The sequence below is a fragment of the Sturnus vulgaris genome, chromosome 4 (genome assembly GCF_052056855.1).
Source record: "Sturnus vulgaris isolate bStuVul1 chromosome 4, bStuVul1.hap1, whole genome shotgun sequence".
NCBI lineage: Eukaryota > Metazoa > Chordata > Aves > Passeriformes > Sturnidae > Sturnus > Sturnus vulgaris.
Genome location: NC_142246.1, coordinates 18,071,908 through 18,091,752, shown reverse-complemented (window position 1 = coordinate 18,091,752; position 19,845 = coordinate 18,071,908). Strand labels below are relative to the sequence as shown.

The 19,845-nt window shown below is 41.0% G+C and overlaps 1 protein-coding gene across 1 annotated transcript; it reads right to left on the bottom strand.

The window, feature by feature from the left end:
• Positions 1-283: 283 nt before the first annotated feature.
• SLC34A2 (solute carrier family 34 member 2) lies at positions 284-18,312 on the bottom strand. Its single transcript, XM_014891504.2, has 13 exons — positions 18,275-18,312; positions 12,459-12,573; positions 12,220-12,354; positions 11,616-11,744; positions 10,568-10,711; positions 9,813-9,924; positions 8,508-8,703; positions 7,699-7,794; positions 5,213-5,333; positions 4,333-4,500; positions 2,843-2,959; positions 2,630-2,754; positions 284-1,336 (listed from the first exon to the last, which is right to left on the bottom strand). Exons 2-13 carry the CDS (start codon positions 12,562-12,564, stop codon positions 761-763), a joined length of 2,025 nt encoding a protein of 674 aa, XP_014746990.1. The 5' UTR covers positions 12,565-12,573; positions 18,275-18,312; the 3' UTR covers positions 284-760.
• Positions 18,313-19,845: the final 1,533 nt, after the last annotated feature.

Sequence of the window (19,845 nt, the reverse complement as noted above, 5' to 3'; positions counted from 1 at the left end):
CAAAACTCAGCTGGCAGAGGGAGCAGTAATTACTTTTATGGTCTTTAGCCTGAGATAACAGAAGATTATAGCTCCTGTCCCCACTGTTAGAGGAGACAGAGAGGGCTCCAAATGGGCTTTCTTGCACCCTTATGCCAGAGTAGGACTCCAAGAGCTTCTGAAGGATGCCCTAGTATTTCATTTTCCTTCACACACATAGAATAGATTTTGTCTATTCTAGGAAAGCTACTGTTTTCGATTTTGACCACTACAGATAGGCCAACGAAAACCTTAGGATTCCTTCTTTTTTTTCCTTTTTTTTCTTTTCTTTTCCTCCCTCCCCCCCCCCCCCCTTTTTTAAAATTTTCAAGGGCTTTTTAGGTATTATGATGTAATTTCTGCCAAGTCAGTAGGTCAGAAAGGCTGTTCTATGAGCGCACTGCTTATTGGTTTCTTGTTTGAATTGATTGCCACTTCTTTCATCCCTCTCTTCATGGAACTACATCAGGATTTCTTTTGTTTGCTACTGATAACATTGGAGAAAGGTACCACATAGTAGATCCTCTGTGAACAAATCTGTCATTAGCTTTGCAACTGAGCATAGATTTTCTGGGGACTCTGTCAAGCTTGTTTGACTCCCTTCCTTGATGAGTGATGTATCACTGGCTTCAGAAACCTAACAAACAAGATGTTCACTCTGTCCTCAGTGCAAGGTCCAAGGTGGTTTTGATGAGCCTGGCTGTCCTGTGCTGTGTCTCTGCTAATATGAATGGATCCAGTACTATAAGGCTGTGTTGTTTGTGCCTGTTTTGTCAACACAAGCTACAGCTGGTGTTCTTCTTCCACCTCTTTCCTCGTCAGCCATTGCCATGGTGTTTTCATAAACTTCCATCGTTTTTAGCTGCTTGTCTTTGGCACCCTCCTGTTCAGCATGGACTTTGCAACACTTGCAGAAGCCACAGCAATGTTTCCCACAAAAGGCAAGTGAAGACATAATTATATTGTCCCAGGGCTCTAGAGAGTGCATCCAGAGAGGTAGGAAATCCCAGTTTTGGAGCTTCTCAGGCAGTGAATGTGGTCGCCTTTTCTGCATAACATTAATTACAATCACAGCAATAAAAAAAGCAAACAAGGGAAGGCAAACACCCAAAAGGACTGCCCAGCCTGCCAGTGACAGAGCAAATACAAACAAAGGCAAAAGAAAGAAACAGACTAGGAGATAAAATATAGCAAACCATCTGTACTGGGCTGTTATATTTCCCAAGGTCTTGCACATGCGGATTGGAAGGCGGGTATAAGGGATCGGATAAAACAGAATAATCCCAGAGACATTGAAGAAAAAGTGGCACAAGGCAATCTGAAAGCAAAAACATTTGAGAAGTTCATTAGCTAAAATGCCGTTAAAAGCTCCTACCCACATGCTAATTACTTCCACCTCTCAGGAAACAGCACTGTTGTCAATAAGGTGTGGGAACCATTGGGTTCTGCATCCATAAATTCTCAATGAAAACATGGGAAACGTAAATTTGGTATTGCACACAGGATATAGAGAAATTTTTAATGGTACAAACTTGGATTTTACAAAAATTAGCTATAAGCTTATAGGGCACTGAGGAGATTCCTGGAAGGGGATTTTGGATCTTTACAATCCTTTGATTCACATACTTCAAAAAAATTTTAAACAAAACTTAGCATTAAAAGGCACAGACTTGCTAAAGCTTACAAGAGTCACTTAGATAGAATAAACATATATTGAACAAAACAGTACATTCCCTGCTCACCTTATCCTATTTTAATTTTGTAACTGTTATCAGACTAAAGTAAATGTGAAAGCACAGGAGTTTATTTATAAAGGGCTTTATAAAACCAGCATGTTATCATGAAATCTGAGCTTTATCAAGATAGCATCTTATGATTACATCTGTTGCCTGAGGACAATAAAATGACTTCTGTAATTTTCTTGATATATTTTAGCTAGTAAAGACATTCATCCTATTCACCAAGGAAACGTCATTATCTTTTCACTCTGATGTAAAGCATTCATTCAAATGTTATCTCCTGCCAGGTTCTTTACTGGGTGGAAAATGGGAGGCCAAAGCCAGGCTTCCAAATTTTCAAATAGTTTGAGGCAAATAGGAATTAAATAAAACCCACTCAAATTACATTTACTATGAGAAAAATAGATGCCATGATGCTCACTGCAACGTCAGATAGATAGCTTAAGGACTGTGCAACTTTCACTTAGGTTACAGGAGTCCTTGTACACTTCATGAACTAACTTAGGGTCCTGAGAAGAGAGCTTACAGAAATCAGTCACCCTCAGAGGGCTCTCAGTATGTGGGCACTGAACTCCAAGCAGCAGAGACCCCACGCTCAGGGGTCAAGGGCCCTCCCTGTCTCTGTTCTGAATCAATTCATGCAGATCAAGGCAATTTATGAAAGCAAGATTAGCTATATATTGACTTTCTGAGAATTCTTAATGCAACCTTTTTGTTCTAGCAGTTGAAGTGAACTCATTGTCATTAATAGCACACACAAAATCAGGCACAATATCAATAGTGTATTTGAATTACAGCCAATTTTGTCAGGTTTTTCTTCAGAAAAGTTACAACTTCTAAGTGAAGTCAAGAAAGCATTGTTTTATACTGACCTGTAATGAATATTTTAATGTACTGCCCGGACTTGCTAAAGCTGCAAGTATAGCTGTTGTGGTTGTGCCAATGTTGGCTCCTAAGGTGAGGGGGTAGGAGCGCTCAATGCTTATAACACCAATGCCTACGAGAAAAGAAACACGGCTGAGTTGGTTTCAGAATGATGGAGAGGACAAAACATGGGGTTAAAGAGCACAGTATTTACAACTTACCAACAAGGGGTGTGATAGCTGATGTGAAAACAGAACTACTTTGGACAATGAAGGTCATACCAGCCCCTGCAAGCATAGCCAGGTATCCAGCAAGCCAAGTAAAAGGAAATGGAAAATCTAAAAAATTGAGAGAGAATAGAGAACACTGCTGTTAGCGTAACAGAGTGATCTATGTAACAGTAACACAGCAGTGAAAACTGTTGAGCACTTAAAATGTAGATATACTGTTTGCATAGTGGGTTTCAAATGATGATTTGAGTTCAGTTCTATAGTTTGATTTATCCTGTTCACTGTACTACTTCTACAGCTTTGCACCACTGGATACACTTTGAGATGGATATTAGACTAGATAGACATTTGTCCTGACCCAGGGTAGCATGTATGATACAATTAGGTACCAGAAATGTTTCCACAGAGGTCAACACAAAATCTTCTGGGTTTTGAGAGCCTTGGTTTCAGCAAGCAGGCACCCACTGCATGGATCAGATGTTCAGAAAGCTCTGAAGACCGTCCTGAGAGAACCAAGTTGTTTGGTCTAACTAGTTCCAAGGAGATTGTCTCCTGAAAATTCACTTGTTAAGTCTTGCAGAGAACAGCTAGTTACACTGATTAGAGAAACTAGGCACAAATATCCCCTAAGTCTGCAGATTAATGGAGAGAGCTGAGAACTGAGGACTTAATCAGTTGGGAAGACACAGAGGAACACAGAGCAGATCTCAAATTAAATAAGCAGTAGTGGTCAGCTGTTTGCTTTCTACCCCTTGTTTTTAATTCGAGCAGTGTTCTTTGCCCAGGAGAAGACAGCTTGGGGATCACTTTGTTGTCTTCTTTATTTCTGTGAACCCTCACTTCAACCACAGCCTGAGATCTGTGCCAGAACTGCTTTTCTAGGCTACAGCTTCTTATCTCTCCATTAAAGAGACTATGAAGGAAAAGCAGCCTGGTGAAAAAAACCCTAACATTTGCACTCAATGGATCCAGGCTGAAAAAAATGCCTGGACAGCACAGGGAAAGACAGAAAAACACCACTATACAAGGCTGCCTCATCCTGCTGAAGAGGGTTAGGAAGCAGAACAGGATAAGATCATTAATTACTACAAACTTTCCTCAACTTACTTTAGAAGGAATATGTGGGCCCTGTGCCAGAGCAGGCAATCACAATCTCAGCATTTCGGTGCTATCTTTTGAGGATCGGAACACTACATCTCTAACAGCTAATGATTATACATCTAGAAACAGAGCCTGGACTTTGGTCTCTAATGCCGTTAATCTGCTGCATTTCTCAATCAAGCTGTTCACTAATAGATTTTTAAACGAAAGAAAAAAAAAATACTTGGGAGAAAAAAATGTTGGGCATTGTGCATGATTTTCATTCAATAGTATTTTCTTTAAAATATTCTATAATGTCTTCCAGAACAGGAGACATAAATAAACATACTCAGTGACCTTGTCATTCCTAAAAACAATCCTCAGGAAAAGCAGATAGTTACCAGTGTTGATTGTCTTCTTGATGACACTCGCCACTTGTCCTTTAAGCACAGAGTTTAACAGCTTAACGATCATTATCAAACAGGAGCACAGAACAAGCAAGGACAAAGCCAGAAGGATGAGCCCGATGGCAAGATCAGGCAGGTCTGAGTTTACAAAGATGTGTTGGCCTAAAAAAAAGAGGAAAATTAATTAGCCTACCCACATTTTTGTCTGTGATCCTAAGCCCAGCTCTGGTTTTCATTCACTCCCCTAAGAAAATTGGGCCAAAGCACACACAGCTTGAAGGGTTGATGCAAAGAGGGAAAATGCTACCTTCCTTTCTCCACAAAAGCCATGTCTGAGTGAGGCAGGAGAGGGGCTTCTATAGATATGCTTATAAAATATACAGCGGGCATCCCTACAGGGCAGGCAGGAAATAGGTGACCATGTGCAAGGGAGAGGAGTACAAAGGCAGGAGAAAACTTTTCGGTGCTCCAAGCTGCATGATGGGTCAGCTTTTCCAAGAGGTGGCTGCGTGCCTGAGAAGGGCTGTTGAAAGTCCTGCAGGGCATGCATAGTGATGGAGATATCCTAGCAACCATTACAGCAAAGTAACCGTAGCTCCAAGGCATCTGAACATCCAGGGTGACATGATACTGAAGACCTCAATTGCTGGTATCAGGCAGCATGGAAAGGGATCACCTGCAGGCAGATCCCGTGATGATGCTGGTAACTCCAGCTGTGCAGCTGTAACAGAGCACAGGCTCCGTGTGTCCGTGTGTCTGTGTGTCCGTGTGCAGGTGACGGCTTCTGGATACACCTCTGAAGTGGTCTGTTAGCACCATTAGAAAGCTATACACTTTTGTAAAAATATTGCAGAGAAGTAATTCTACTACTTACATTTACTGATATACTCTGTTTCAGTTATATTCTTGAGGGTCCATGTCACGTTTCCCTCAGACCAGCAAAAGTCAGGAGATGTGCAGTTTTCGGTAGGTGGAATTGTGACATTCTGCAGTGTCTAAAGATTGCCAGACAAAGCAGATAGTTCAGTCATCTACAATCCTCTATTAAGAGCTCATGTCAAATTTTCAAATTTTACTACAACCAAGATTCGTCAGCTAAAAAGTCAGAATTGTAAGCTGGCACCACATTAATGATATGGTAACACCTTGCACTCTTAAAGTAAGTTATTAGGCTATTACCCAAGTCAATCAGTACAACATTTAAAGATTAAAATAGCCCCAAAATCTTCTACATTGTAATAACTACAGCACCAAGCCACCAAGCTAATAACTAAGGAACTTAACTACTGATGGCAGTTTTGTGGAGCGAGGCTCATGTTTGGCTGCAGCTGTGGGACAGTGGCTGTCCTTTTCCAGCCAGTGCCACAGCTTCCTTGATCAAAGAAGGACCTCTTTACTGACATCTCAGTGCAGTTCGTGGTGTGATGAGTGCTACAGGACTGAGTCAGAATGCTACACCACTAGTGCAGCCTCTCTTGCTGGATGAGCACAAAGTGCTTGAGCTGATTTTCTGTGCCTCAGTTTCCATGTCAGTAGAAACAGAAGTGCTGCCACTACTTTAACTTTCAAATTTCAAATGCTAAGAGCTCATTACAAGCACTATGATTAGCATTACTAAATTACTGAATTTCTGTGTATACCACAACAAAACCTTCCTTGTAAGCCCCCCTAGCCCAGACATACTGCATTCTGACACCAGGTTCATAAATCATTCTGCAGATTAAGGAAGAGTTTGCTGACTGAGCTGTACTTCCACATGAGAGCAGCTAACAGCCAAATGGACTCTGAACCGTGCTCCGGAACACAAGCTATCTTTCCAAAGTGCTTGAGTGATTTTCTTTTGCAGAAATGGGGATAGGGAAATTGTATTTTTTTGCTGGGTACTGCCTGTAACACCTGCATTTATACCTCTCTCCAGAGGATGCAGGTGGGCAAAACTGGGAGTGGATTTAGTGCCCCCGCATCTCCAGGGAGCACCTGGGCTCCAAGCCTCCATCCTGTAAACCTTTACAAACACAACACAATCTTGTTCCTCACCTTCCTGTATTTTTTCCAAACATCTGAGTTTCAAAGCAGCTGCACTAGATCAAAATGTTTTGTTTTAAACATATGTGGTCCGCATGTATAAGTCTGTTCAAAAATTTTTGCAAGAAATTAGTTCAATCCAGTAGGAATGCAAATAATTTAAATTAATTTCCTTTTTCACCACTGAGTTCAAGTTAAAATTCTGGGGGTTTCACATATTTTTTAATTTGACTACAAGCTTGAGCAGTAAGAACACAGCCAAAATACAGGCAAACACAGAAAAAAGTGTGTGTCTAGAAATAGACGTTTCCCTCAGCTGGCACTTTCCCTGTAGTTCTTTTTCTTGTGTAGGACTCAGGGGCTCGGAGCTCTCCAGCTGAGGGTCAGGCTGTGCCTGCCAGGGCAGTGAGGGGCACCAGGCTGGGGCTCTGACCTGGGTCTGGTGGTGGCACAGCCACCCCAGCCTGGGCTCGCCTAGGTGAAACACCCTGAGACTCTGCAGCGTAACCTGAGCAGGGTCTCAGGTGAGCACAGCTCTGCTCCAGCACTATCTCCACAGGTAGCATTTCACTGGCCATCCAGACTGTCATTCAATAGGAGCTGAGCACTTAATTTCAACCTCCATGGTGTGTCCTTAAGTATCTTCTGCCTCAGGACTTCGGGAATTACTTTTCTATACGTGCCAAGAAGTAGGATACTCTAATTAGAGAATCAAAGGATATTTAATGCCGTAATTGCTAGTTAGCTGAACAATGCAAACCAAACTCTCAGCTCCATAATTTACCAAAATATTCTTTGGTGTCGATCTGGGCAAGAGATTCCTCCAAGCTGCAGGGCTGCTTGGGTGAAGAGGAACAGGACACAGCCCCACAGAGGCTGTGTTTCTGCAAGGGCAGTTCTCCAAGAAAGCTGCAAATAGCCAGCTGCCACCAGATCACCCTAATGCACGTAAGCCTAAAGCTGATTAGATCTGTAGATAAACGGTGGCTGAAATGATCTTTTCTCTGGCCTGTGTTGCCGATTTTTTCCACTTTCAGGGAGCTTGTGGGAGTATCAGAGTTTAAAGGCATTTGGGTTTGAAAGGAGTAAAAGACTTGGCTCCAATCCACCAGTTCTGCACAGTACTGAAAGCAGCCAGGTCAAGGTCACCACTGGTGACCATGCTTGGTCTAAGTGGAGCAAAAACTACAATAAATTTTTTTCATTCTTTTTCTGCTGATAAAAACCCCACCCTCATTTAAAAATCTAATTTCACAATCCTAAGGTAAGGAGCATCAGTTCCAGATCAGTAATATTTCCTGAGGTACCTGACAATTAATTGAAGGTGATACTCACCACATTGCTTTCAGTGACACACCAGATCTTTACCAGGCTTTTGTTTTTTGCTGATTCATCATTAGTAGCAATTGCATTTATTACTGATTTATCAAGCTTAAAAAGAAAAATAAAAATAATTTTAAAAACACATTATTCCATCTTGTATCACATACTTCTGTTCAGCTCTACTCAAATATCCCCCTTTGGAAGCTCAACCATGTAAAATCTGCATGACTCTAATGCTGGAACTCCTACCCTACAGATAGGAGGGGGGTTACTCCCAGAAAAAATGTACAACTCTACATGCACAAACACTTTGTCTCATTCTCCCTATATCACCCACTACTTCCTTCACCCTTTTTGTTTAATCAGCTGCTCTGACACAACTGCCTGACTGCATTTAATGTCCCTTGAGAACTGTGTGCATCCCCCTGGCCTCGTGATTATGTCCCATAATTTCAGTATCATCATCAGGTCCTATGCTGATCTTCTGGCTGAGGCAGGCTGTCTCAGCTAGGGCTATCTCCTGATGTCCAGGCAACAGGCTGCCTTCCCATCCATCCCACATGGCTGGGTTTGTCCTCACCTGCCTTCCCAGCCCTCCTAGCTGGCTCTGCCATTGCTACAGTGAAATGTGGGGGAAATAGAAACCAGAAACACAGAGCTGGGGCTTTATGAAATGTGAATAAAGAGAAGAATTCATCTGCTAATGAACTTTATCCTGAGGACACAGAGAAAGGAGTGGGAAGCCCTCTCACACTCAGAGCATTTTGATTAGTTGTGACTGAACCAAGTAAACAGCTTCCTTGAAGTGAGAAAGAGCTTACCTCAATGATGAGCTTTGTAAAGGGGTCTGTGATAACTTTTAGTAGCTCTGGGGCATCCTCACCACTTTCAAGATGAAAGGACTCAACTATAACATTGGTGAGATGGTAGAGATAGCCAGTAATAACTTCAATGGGCAACAGGGCAAACACAGCTAGCCAGTTAAAGAAATCATGGATTGTTGCCCCAGCAAAGGCCCTGCAAGAAGAAATTGAAAAACAGAGCTGCTTTTAGTTTAAAACAAATGAGTACAACATCAATTAGAGATGAAATAGTAAAAGTAGAGATGAAGGCCATTTCAAGGTGGTAATCATTTAATTTCTGGGGTCAAAGGAGATAGCTACTTTGTTATGGAGTGCTAGGTTGGCTCCACACAGTTGACCAATTAAAGAGCCAGACTGGTGAGTAAAACAAGAAAAACTAGAAAAGACAAAAGTGATCCCTAACATGAGGCTGCCAAGAGTATTTGAAGAAACAAGTGGCTGTACAGCCTGTATTTGTTTTGCCTCTCACCTGTTTTTGGTACATTTTTAATCCTCAACCAGTCATTGCCTCTGGGACCTGTTCTCCCTGACTCCTGGGGCAAGAGGGCTTTGCAGCTCTCCCACATGTTTCTGCAAACAGTTGATGTATAGCTCCCTTGATGTTTTCCTCCAAAGCCTGAGGAACCACAGCTCTTCCCTCAGAATGCTTTGGCCAAGAGTATTTCAGTATGCCCAGTGTGCCATAAATGACAAGGGACTAAATTCTCCAATCCCTCCCAGGTTTACTGCCCATCTCCAGTAAGCCTCTAAGTGCCCCATGAGCTCCATGAGCTCTCTCAGTGGCTATGTCAAGTGCCAGTCTAAAAGTTGTTACTGTATGTATTTGACAGCCAGAACACTTCATTTGTCTACAATTACCAGCTCTGGCTTTCTGCAGACTTAGAGAAGCCTTCAACATTGAAATCTCCTTTAAGGAAACGAGACCAAATTCAAGTAACATTAATTTCTTGTGCAGCCCTCCCATAACTAAGACACAATAAAAGGTGGGTGGTATAGTGGGAGCACTTGAAAATTTATCCCTGTGTAAGATTGTTAAAAATGGTGAATTCTTACAAACCCACAAAACTTTTAAAGGAATATTATATGCTTTTTTTCGAGCATATGAAGCCATACACGTAGGCAGCATTATACCTTTGCTATGGCCATGCTTGTGACTTTCCTACTTGGAAAGGTTGAATGCCTGCAGTAGTGATAGGGAATATAGAAGAAGGCCTACAAAAATGAAAGAAACAATTTTCCAGATCTAGAGTTTAAGTACAATACCTTCTAAATTCATTCCTGTCCCCAGCTTGCATAAGTGCCACAATAGTGTTTGTAACTGAGGTGCCAATGTTTGCTCCCATGATGATAGGAATAGCTGCTCTAACAGTCAGCACTGGAAAGCAGAAAAGGAAACACTTAATGAAAAAAATCAGATTATCAGCATGCTCTATGCTTCAATTAAAATTTCTATTACTATTAGTGAAACCCTGACTTCCCTTGATGTCAGTGGGATGGGCTGCCCCAATCCAAACAGGTTTGCTTTAATCGAGCCCCCTGGGAACATGGCACTCCCATAGTCCTGTGATCCCCACTGACACTCTGGCCCATGGTTACTCATTTTCACCACATGTTAGAGGGCCAGATTAAGATAAAGTCTCTTCTTTCCCAGGCATTTGGCTACTTGCTGAGGAATTTTGAAATGATACCACAGAAACAATGAAGTCCAGTAACTGCCTAACGTGAGAAAATATGCAGACAATTCCAAAATTAAGTCATTCAGTGCCAAGGCCTCCAACAATTTTCATTGCAGTTGTGGTTTTATTATTACTACTACTACTATTGCTACTACCTATATTAATACCATTATAATTTCTTTTAAAATTTTGATTTAATATCAGGGAAACAGCTGTGAAAATATTTTCTTGCATTCTCTATTCTTTTACCCAAAGCTTCTACAATTTGAGCACAAGTGGAAATGTTTGCACCTGAGACAAGGTTTAAGAGTGATCTCTAGAAGACACTGTAAGCAGACTTACACGTGGAGGACACCATGCTGACTATAATGGATGAGGAAGTACTGGAACTCTGCACCATAACAGTCACCAGAACCCCGATCACCAGTCCCGCAACAGGATTTGAGAGCACTGAATCATCTTTAAATATGTCCCCTGCTGCTTTACCTATTAAAAAAAATTCTCAGAGTGAGGGAAGTACAAGGTAAAGTCCATAGAAATTATCAGAGTGTTTAATTAATGATCATTCAGCCATTTAATTGATAGATATATAACCATGTTTGCTATCCCAAAAAAGTACAATGTAGCCCAGAGATCCAGATTCATGTTCTGGACTCTCAGCTTCTCAGTTTTTAGAGAATACTTTATATTCTCTTATTTTAGTGACCATAAGCCCTGCTGAACTCTGCAGAGAAGCATGTAATGCCACAGCCATCAGCTGAAGGACTGTAGGACAAAAAACCACATATACTTTGATTGAAATGTTATTACTTGGTATTTTTGGATACTGAATTAAGGAAAATGCTTTCAATAATACTGATTAATTCTGTTCCTGTACACTTCTGTGTTTGCAAAATACTTCCACAGAAGTATATTTCTCTGCTAACCACTCCATTGCCTGAATTCAACACTTTGAAGGTAAATGTAAAAAATGTAAAGAAATGTAAAAAATACATTTCAATAGTGTTCATTTTGAAGGATTTGGGGGACATTTCAGTGTTAGATGCTTTGGTCAAGAGCACGGTTTTCTTATTTTACTTTGTTGAGATGTCTTTTACATGGGACAGATTTATGCACAGATGTATTTCTGTATTTTTGTCACTAAAGTAGCAGGAAGCTACTGGGAAATTTGGGGCAATAATCCCTGTGTCAACAGCTCTTTGGAATTTGAGACAGAAAGACCTTTTCAAACAAATGAAGGTCAGTGTTCAATCAGAGATACTTCCTTCTGAATCTACATCTCATCACATATGAAGAATGTTCTTGAAGAGTGATAGTTGTAATTAAGTGTCTCAGACAAAATTTACTGCTTTATTCATAGTTTATTCTTGATTTTTAGATATTTTCATACCTCCTACCAGTTGAAAAGCAGAGCTCAGTACATCCAGAGAACACACGAACATGTAGAGTAATCCAAGTAGCATAATGAATTTCCCTATCCCATAGAGTACACGAATGACTTTTCCTTTTCCATCCAGTTCTGCAAAACAAATACATCTTGTATAAAAGAATAATTTGAATTTTTCTCTGGAATACTCTTGTGCACAAGCAGAGACGGTGGAGACAAAGACAGTGACATGATTCCAGTGTGTGATTAAACCCAAAAGAATGTTCTTAATCACATTTTAACTGCAGAAGCAGGTATTTTGTTTACCTACTTTTACCACAAAAAAAGTCTTTTTGGTATGTGACAAAAGCCTTATGAAATCTGACATTGACCCTTGGTTTTTTAGTCATTCTACTGAGTAAAAAAATACTTAAAAGTGCCTGGATATAAAACTGTATTACTGCTGGACTGTTTTACATATATCTCCTTGTGTTTTAAGGAGAGTAAGAAGCATGATTTCAGGATTTTTCTTAACTGACTGAATATAATACGCCTATTAACTCTTGAAGAACATGAGACAAGTGATGGGAAAACAATGTAGGTGACTTATTGACAGAGAAATGGCTACCTGACCACTTGACCCCAGTGTCCTGCAGTTCAGGCAGAGCCCACGGGTCTTCTTCTGGCCTTGTCTCATCTATCAAAGCTACTGTGGAAAATGCAGGTTGAATTTCCCCTTTATTTCCAAGTGAAGCCACGTTGCCTGGCAAAATAGAACATTTAAAAAAAAAAATTTCATTATTTTCCATCTTCTCCAAGGATCCCCAAAACTTACATATTTTTATAACACATGAGTGAACACATTACCTTTATGATTTTCTCCTTCTTTCCCAGCCATGTTTTGGTTTTGTTTGGAAGAGTCCCCAATATAGTTATTGGTTTCAGGCTTTTCTACCTCTGGCCAGGGAGCCATGATCTGTGACTAACAAAGAAGTGTTGATTGAAATGCAAGTGCAGTCAAAATATTCACCTTACAAGAGTGCATGTGAGATATATGATAAGGATAAAGAGCAAAGGAGATGAAAATTAAACATAAGCAATTTTCCCTTGAACACAAATTTTTACTAAATTTTATGAGTTATTCCTCTATTTGGGAAATTGAGGTCTCAATTATTTTTTAAATCACAGTTTATTTATTTTTGTACACAATTAAAATTTTATTTCCATCTCACATCTGTATTTTCATATACTTTTAACTGTCAGGAAAGCAAAGACTCCTCTGCTTTCCAAAAGGTAGGCATTTCTTGTCTTTAATTAATTTTAATTCCTTTCAACAAGAAGTCTGAGAATTATTTTACTTTCTTCCACCTCCTGGATTTAAGCAACTGCCTAGTAATTCAATCCACAGACCTTTACCTGGTAATTCAATACACAGAAATTTTTTAGCAAAAAAATTCTTCCCTAAAGCACCGCTGTTGGTCATGAACACCCAACACAATGCCTTGTTGCCTTTACTGGTTCATTCCCATTGAAATATGAAGAGTAGAATCCTGGACAAGGTGGAAGAAGAGTCCAAGGTTTTGAGCTTGCTGAATGCCCAGAGAAGAGGACAATTAGAGAGCAGTGGCCATTTGCAGGTCTGTATTTGCCTACAGCTCACAGCTGAAGCTGCAAATGAAGCTGAGCTGGTAGCAGCAAGGTCCAGCTCACCCATCTCACATAGGCTTTCTCTCTGAACCTCTTCCTTCCTTACCCCTTTTTGGGCACATTTGACATGCACTGTAATATTACTAAATAATAACTGAAAAATACGACATCATATGTCCAAATCCTACCAGCACAGGCACAAGCACACATGACAGACCTGGTCCAGGCACAAGAAGAGGCCAAGCCTGGAAGAGTCCTCTCTATTTACTTCACCAATATTGGGAACCAGAGGGAGAGACACGAAAGAGGGGGAAACTGATTATGGAAAAATGAGCCAATATGTACCACAATGCTTGTGCCTTAACAGACTTTGTGACATCAACCAGCACATCTGAAAACTGTGGAAAGGATGGGAGAAGTGAACCCTGTCTAGGAAAGCCTCACCTTCAGGTCTGTCTCTTCTGCCCTCTCTGCCACATAAGCCAGTCAGTGCTGCAGTCAGAGCTGCCCCATGACCAGCACATCTGGCACTCAATGGCTGAAACACTGGTCAGCAAATTTCCTCCAATGCTCCTCACAAACAGAGCCCCTGTGCCCAGCCGCCAAAAGTCAGAGCTGGTATCATGCTCCCACAAACAAGGTTCACCAGTAGTTAGCAGTCACTCCAAGGGAGTATAATTAATCATTCATTTAATCATAATCCTTTAAGTAGCTGACGGTCAAAATGTTTTGACCCTGCCCACATCAGTAAGCCACACATCCTCCTTGTTTAGCTGGGAAGGAAAAGTCACAGACAAAATCACCTGTGTCTTACTGTAACACAGGTGGCTATTGTTTTCTGGCACTCCACAAAGAAAAGAGTATTTCCCCTTCCACACTACCAGGAAAAGTTATTCTATAATTCCATTAGCAAAACTACACGCTTTACATTCTTTATCTGTGGTGAAAGACCCAGAGCAGCTCCCAAGATACACAAAGATCCTAAAACAGATGAAAGTCACTCTTGCTTGTTTCAACAAGGATTCCCATTTGCTTGAAGCAAATTCTTGCATTTTCATCCATGCCAAAACAATCTTTGGCCCCACCCAGGCAAAAACACCTCCATCTTGTTAAACAAGTTTCATTTATATATGTTCAACATTTAAAAAGCTATTAAGAAAATAACTGCTCTGCACAAGTGATTCTTAAGTGAAATGTAATCATGAAAATATACTGGAAAGTCAGATGTGAAGTTGCAACTTATTCCAACCGTGGAGACACAGAATATGCTGGACACCACCAGCCCTAGAGATGCCATCAGTATTACAGCTCTTCTGTTACGCTTAGTATGGAAATTAAGGATTCAGCCCACATCATTACTGTATGGAATCTGAGCTGATGCATTCAGCGGAGAAACTGGAGCTTGAAAACTTCTGCAGACAAAGAGCCTCCACGTCTCCTAAATAAACTCTCCCCAAACAAGAATTCAGCAGAACATTTTTCCATAATAAGCATCTCCCATGTTCCTGAGATGCTCAGGATCCCACAGATACGTCATGTATTATTATTGTTTTTGCTTTACGTGATTAAGCATCATAGAATGAGAGTTAATCACCTCTGTAGAGGAAGTTTTTTGTAGGTATGTATGTAAAGTCATTCATATGAGCCCTAGCCAATCTCTGATTTGAGAAAGTAGTCTTGAATACTGGAAGCCTTTACAGAATTTGCCTTGAGCTTTTGAGTTTGCAGAGGTATTATTAGAACAGCCCATGCTGTGTGAGTGGTATCAAGGACTGATGCTAGCAGAACAATCTATACCCTTGAAGTCCTACCAGAGCTGTCAGCTTTCCCACATCCCAGATCTTGTTAAGAGGAGCAGCTGAGAAGATAGTGGAGAGACACTTGATACTCTCTGCTGGCGTCCTAGCCACAGCTACTTACTGTTAATTAATCACTATGCTACAAAGATAATCTACATTCTATAATTTTCCCTTTAAAGAATTCTTCCTTGGCCCAAAAACAGACATTAACACCTTGAGAAAATCCTCAGAAGACAATCTGCTGTGGAGGGGCAGAGCAGTGGGGTGGCAAAGTGAGCGCGTCTCTCCCTGGCAGCTCACGCGCGCCTTTGGAAAGGCTGACGTCAGGTGTGGTAGAAAAGACCAACATTGCTGACGCAAGGAATCAGTGACAAATGAAAACCCTAATAGTGGTTTACTTTTGAGCACCAAAGACAACTACATGCAAAGGAACATATTGGAGAACAGGCCAGTGACAACACACACTGCAACAACTTGCTGTGTTCAGCTGGACACACTGGTCCAGGTCCAAAGGCAGGATAGCCACAATTGCTGGACGAGGTCCTGCAGTGTGCCCACCCCTGTGCCACCCCAGGTGTCTCAGTGCTGTGCCTCTGGTTCCTGCCTTGGCTGGCAGGGCACCAGCCAGGGTGCCTGCACCCAGGGTGAAGTCATGGAGCTCACGTCAGGACACGCGTTGGTGCTTTGGATATTCACCTGCTGGGAGCGGTACTGAAACGGGAGCTGATTCCCTCCTGAAAGTGGCAGGTCACAATATGCTATGCATATTGCAAAGCTCTGAAAACCAATGCCTGTGCAAGATGTAATCCAGTCCGTTTCAGTGAACCTCGTGGCAAATCCTCTCACACCATCGTGTGTGCTTCTTTCGTTGTGAGTATAATCTTTCCTTGCCTTTGGAAAATGCTAACCATGTGTGACAACCTTTCTAACTTCAAAAGAAACTGAGCCTGCTTCCTCCAAAGAGGGAGATAGATGGAAAAAATCAATGGCATTCGAATTCTGAAATAAAATGTGAGAGAGAAAAACTCAGAGCCAAAGTGGGCTCCTGTGGTTTTTATAACCGTACTCTCTCACTACAGCATTTCAAAGAGTTAAAGTCTCTGGGGAATTATCTGAGCAGCACTAGGTGTCATGCAGTTGCCCTATATTGCATTCCTCAGTGACTCACCGGGCTGTAACAGCTTTGCCTCAGTTGCAGAGCTGCACCCTCTGTTGCTTTGCAGGTCTAAATCAGAAACAGTTGTCAATGTATTTGTTTTGCTGGATTTAACACAGTTAAATGAACTACCACCTGCCTGTGCCCGGCCAGTATTGTTTGTACCCCTCCACCCATGACAGATCACCAAAAGGCCACATTGTGCCTGGCATAAGAACTACAGAGCAGTAAGCCTTAAAGAAATCTCAGTCCTGTAAAAAAAGTACTGAAGAAAAGAGCAGTATTTTCAAAACTAACTGATAATAACTACAACCACCAACATGACCATACATGTACCTACAGGCTGCTTAAGCAGCTCCATATCAGATTTTGGGTTCAGCCAGGCTTTCCCCATTCTCTCTCCCTCGCGCTCCCTCCTTCTGTCTCAGTTTTTCTACAAAAATGCATCTCTTCCTTAACATTCACCACAGCACTGAAGTTTTTATCTTAAAAAGGGATTTATTAACTAACCTGATATCCGAATACACGACTTAGTAAATATGAATATTTATCGCACATACTTCATAGGAATAAAAACCAAGCTGCATAACACCCTTTCTTATACAGAGTTTGAAGAAACACTGTTTTTTCCCCTCAAAATATACCACTTGCAACATAGAAGCACATTATGTAGAGACAGGGAAAGACAGCTCCTCAACCAGCACAAATTCATTCAGCAGCTTGACATCAGCTGAGAGTTTTGCCCCAGAACCTGTTCCATGGAAGCCACAAAGCCCCAGGTGCAACAGAACCAATAACAACTTAAATAAACACCAGCAGTGATTCAGCCTTGCTAGGAGCAAGTCTCGTCTTTGTTCTGGCACCAGCTGCTTCCTTGGGGCTTTTTCTTTGAGTAAGTCAGCAGGCTTAGCTGGGATGTAAACTTTCAACTCATGCAGTAGTAAAGGCAAGACGAGGTATGTGAAAGCTACAAAAACAGAGCACTGTGCTCAGTTTTATTCCTATGGAACTGTAAGACTCATTGTTCACATACTTGAATCTAACACATAGCAAAGCCAAAAAAACACATTAAAAAAATTAGAAAAGAGAAGTTATATCTAGGTATGTGCAGAGAGAGAACAAATCCCAAAGATCAATTTTTGAATTCACAACCAAGCAAAGCACTGGAGACTGCCACCAAGGAACCAGAGCCAGGAAATACCAGTGAACTACTTGAAATGCCTAGTAGGTATTTAAATAAAACAATTCCTTTTTCATAATAAAATTACAAGAAAATTAATAACCTCACCAATAAGGAAATAGCACGGATCTACCCCGTCCCATATACAAAATACACACTAAAGAATAAAGAGAGGAAAAAAATAATGACATTAAAAAGACTTACTGATCTAATGGAAGAGCTGATAATAAAAGTTACTGGGAAACCAGTTGATTTCTGCCTACTGCCACATTAGTTGAGCAAACTGCATTAGACTCTAATGTATTCCTTTTACCTCCGTGTATCAAACCAAATTAGCATAAGAAAATGTTTCCATCGAGAATAGCCTGACACGGCTGCTGTGGAGCACACAGGCTTTACAGCAGATCTATGCTAACACATGAACTGACTGTATTTCCTTCCAATGTTTCATTAATCATATCCTAGACATTTTCCAGTATCCAATACCACTGATTATTATGACTTAAAATCTCACTTCTAGTCAAATAATATCTAAGCAAATACTTTATTTTGCTATAGGCAAAAGCTTTTTCGTGGGGGGGAGGTGTTTTTTTGGCAGCTGCTAACAAAATACTTTCTTTATCATATTTCATAAAAATAAACCTAGCTAATTGCAGAGAAAAAAGCACAGTTTGTTTTCAGAACTATGTTTTTCTTATTACTTCCTTGAAATACAGATGCAGTTAAAGGAAAACAAGGTGAAAATGTTAATAAGGGAATGACATTTCACATGCCACCCCAGTACCCCACATTACCTCTCTCTTGCTATTTCTTGAACTGCAAAAGCAGAGTTTTAGATTTGCAAGTTTAAAAAGTTCAAAAGAGAAGAAAAGAAAACTCAATCTTAGTTGCTTTTACTTACCACAACTTAATTCCGGGACAATAGAGTGAACGGATCAACTGGGCAGCCACTGAAACCTGCAATATATATAGACAGGTGTTGAGCAAAGTTTGCTTTCATCACTGCACACTAACATTCCTATTTTACAGTCCAGAGGCACTGCCTACCTGCAACTTAATGATCACAATAAAACTTTTTTTTTCAGGAGTGGGCAGCAACCAACACTGATAAAACGATGGGCTATTTCACACTTATCACATTCTAAAAAATGTCCCATCAGCATTTAAGTACAAGTTACAAATGTGTTCATGTGAGTCCTGGGGAACGGATTGTTCCAGCCTGAAAAATTGCCGTCCCCCTGATCATTCAGTAATCTTTTTTCCAATAATAATTTTCCAAAAATATTTTGCAGTCTCAAAAGTCTGTCAAAAGGGTGTGAAGGAGATGTAGTACTGTCATTTGTCTGTTCAGGTGCCTATTAATCTGCCTAAGAACAGAAGTGAAGGAGAATCAGATAAAAAACGGTGTAAGTAGGAAACACGTAAGAACTCCTTAGAACAGAGGATGGAGTTTCATTCTTATCAGTGCTTGATGTTTACAATTAAGGCAAGCTCATTAGCATTTTGGCTGCGGCCCTACTTCCAAAGTAGATTTAAAGGTGTAAGGACACCTTCGATAATCGCATTCGGAGCACTAGAGATGAAGACAAATAGATGATAAAGAGAAACGTTATTCAATAAAAGTGTGGTACTATAGATTAGACAAAGCAGCCATCAGCATTGCTGTCTGTTCTAGTGCTGATCTTAACAGGGAGCTGGATGGGGGGGCTGCATTAGGTACTACAGCTTTATTATCTTTGAATTTTTTGTGTTTCAGTAGGCAACTTACATTGGGAAAATAAGCTGTAAACTAGCTGTCTAACCAGCAGATCTGCTTTGTCTGCTTGTATGCAGTCATATGTCCCAGCAGTTTAGTGACTTAGTAACTTAGTAAAGTAAAACTCTTGCTTTTTGCACCTTTCAGTCCCGTGGAGATGCCCAGCCTTTGGAGCAGTGAGTCACAACTTCCCCTTCTCCTGAGTCGGCGTCAGAAATGTTTAATAAGCAGTGACAATGAGAGCCTCTGCAGCCCCGTGTGCAGCATCACATCCTGGCAGCAGAACCACCAAGCACCTCCCCTGCCTGCAAGTGGCTCTGCTGGTGTCGACCCCACTGTCCACACTGTCCTGGGCAGGGCTGATGGTGTAGCCCAAGGATGGAAGCGCCAGCCCTGCCTCACTCTCCCCACTTGCAGTTTGCACAGAGGTGGAAAGGATGGAAAGGAAACCAATTTCTCTTCTGTGTGAAGTGGAGAACTGTCCAAATGTGGAAAGAAGTAATGGAAAAAGGACCCAAGGACTACCCTGCTGGTTCACAGGCTCAGTTTTCTTAACAGAAGTGTACTTTAACATTACATCTAGGAAATTACATTACATGTAGGAAATCACATTACATGTAGGAAGTCGGATGAATCTTCTAATTGGGAATACTTGTATTTCTTTGAGTTATGGCTTATTCTCTTCTGAGTCACTGGTTGTGAAACCCAGCTCTTTT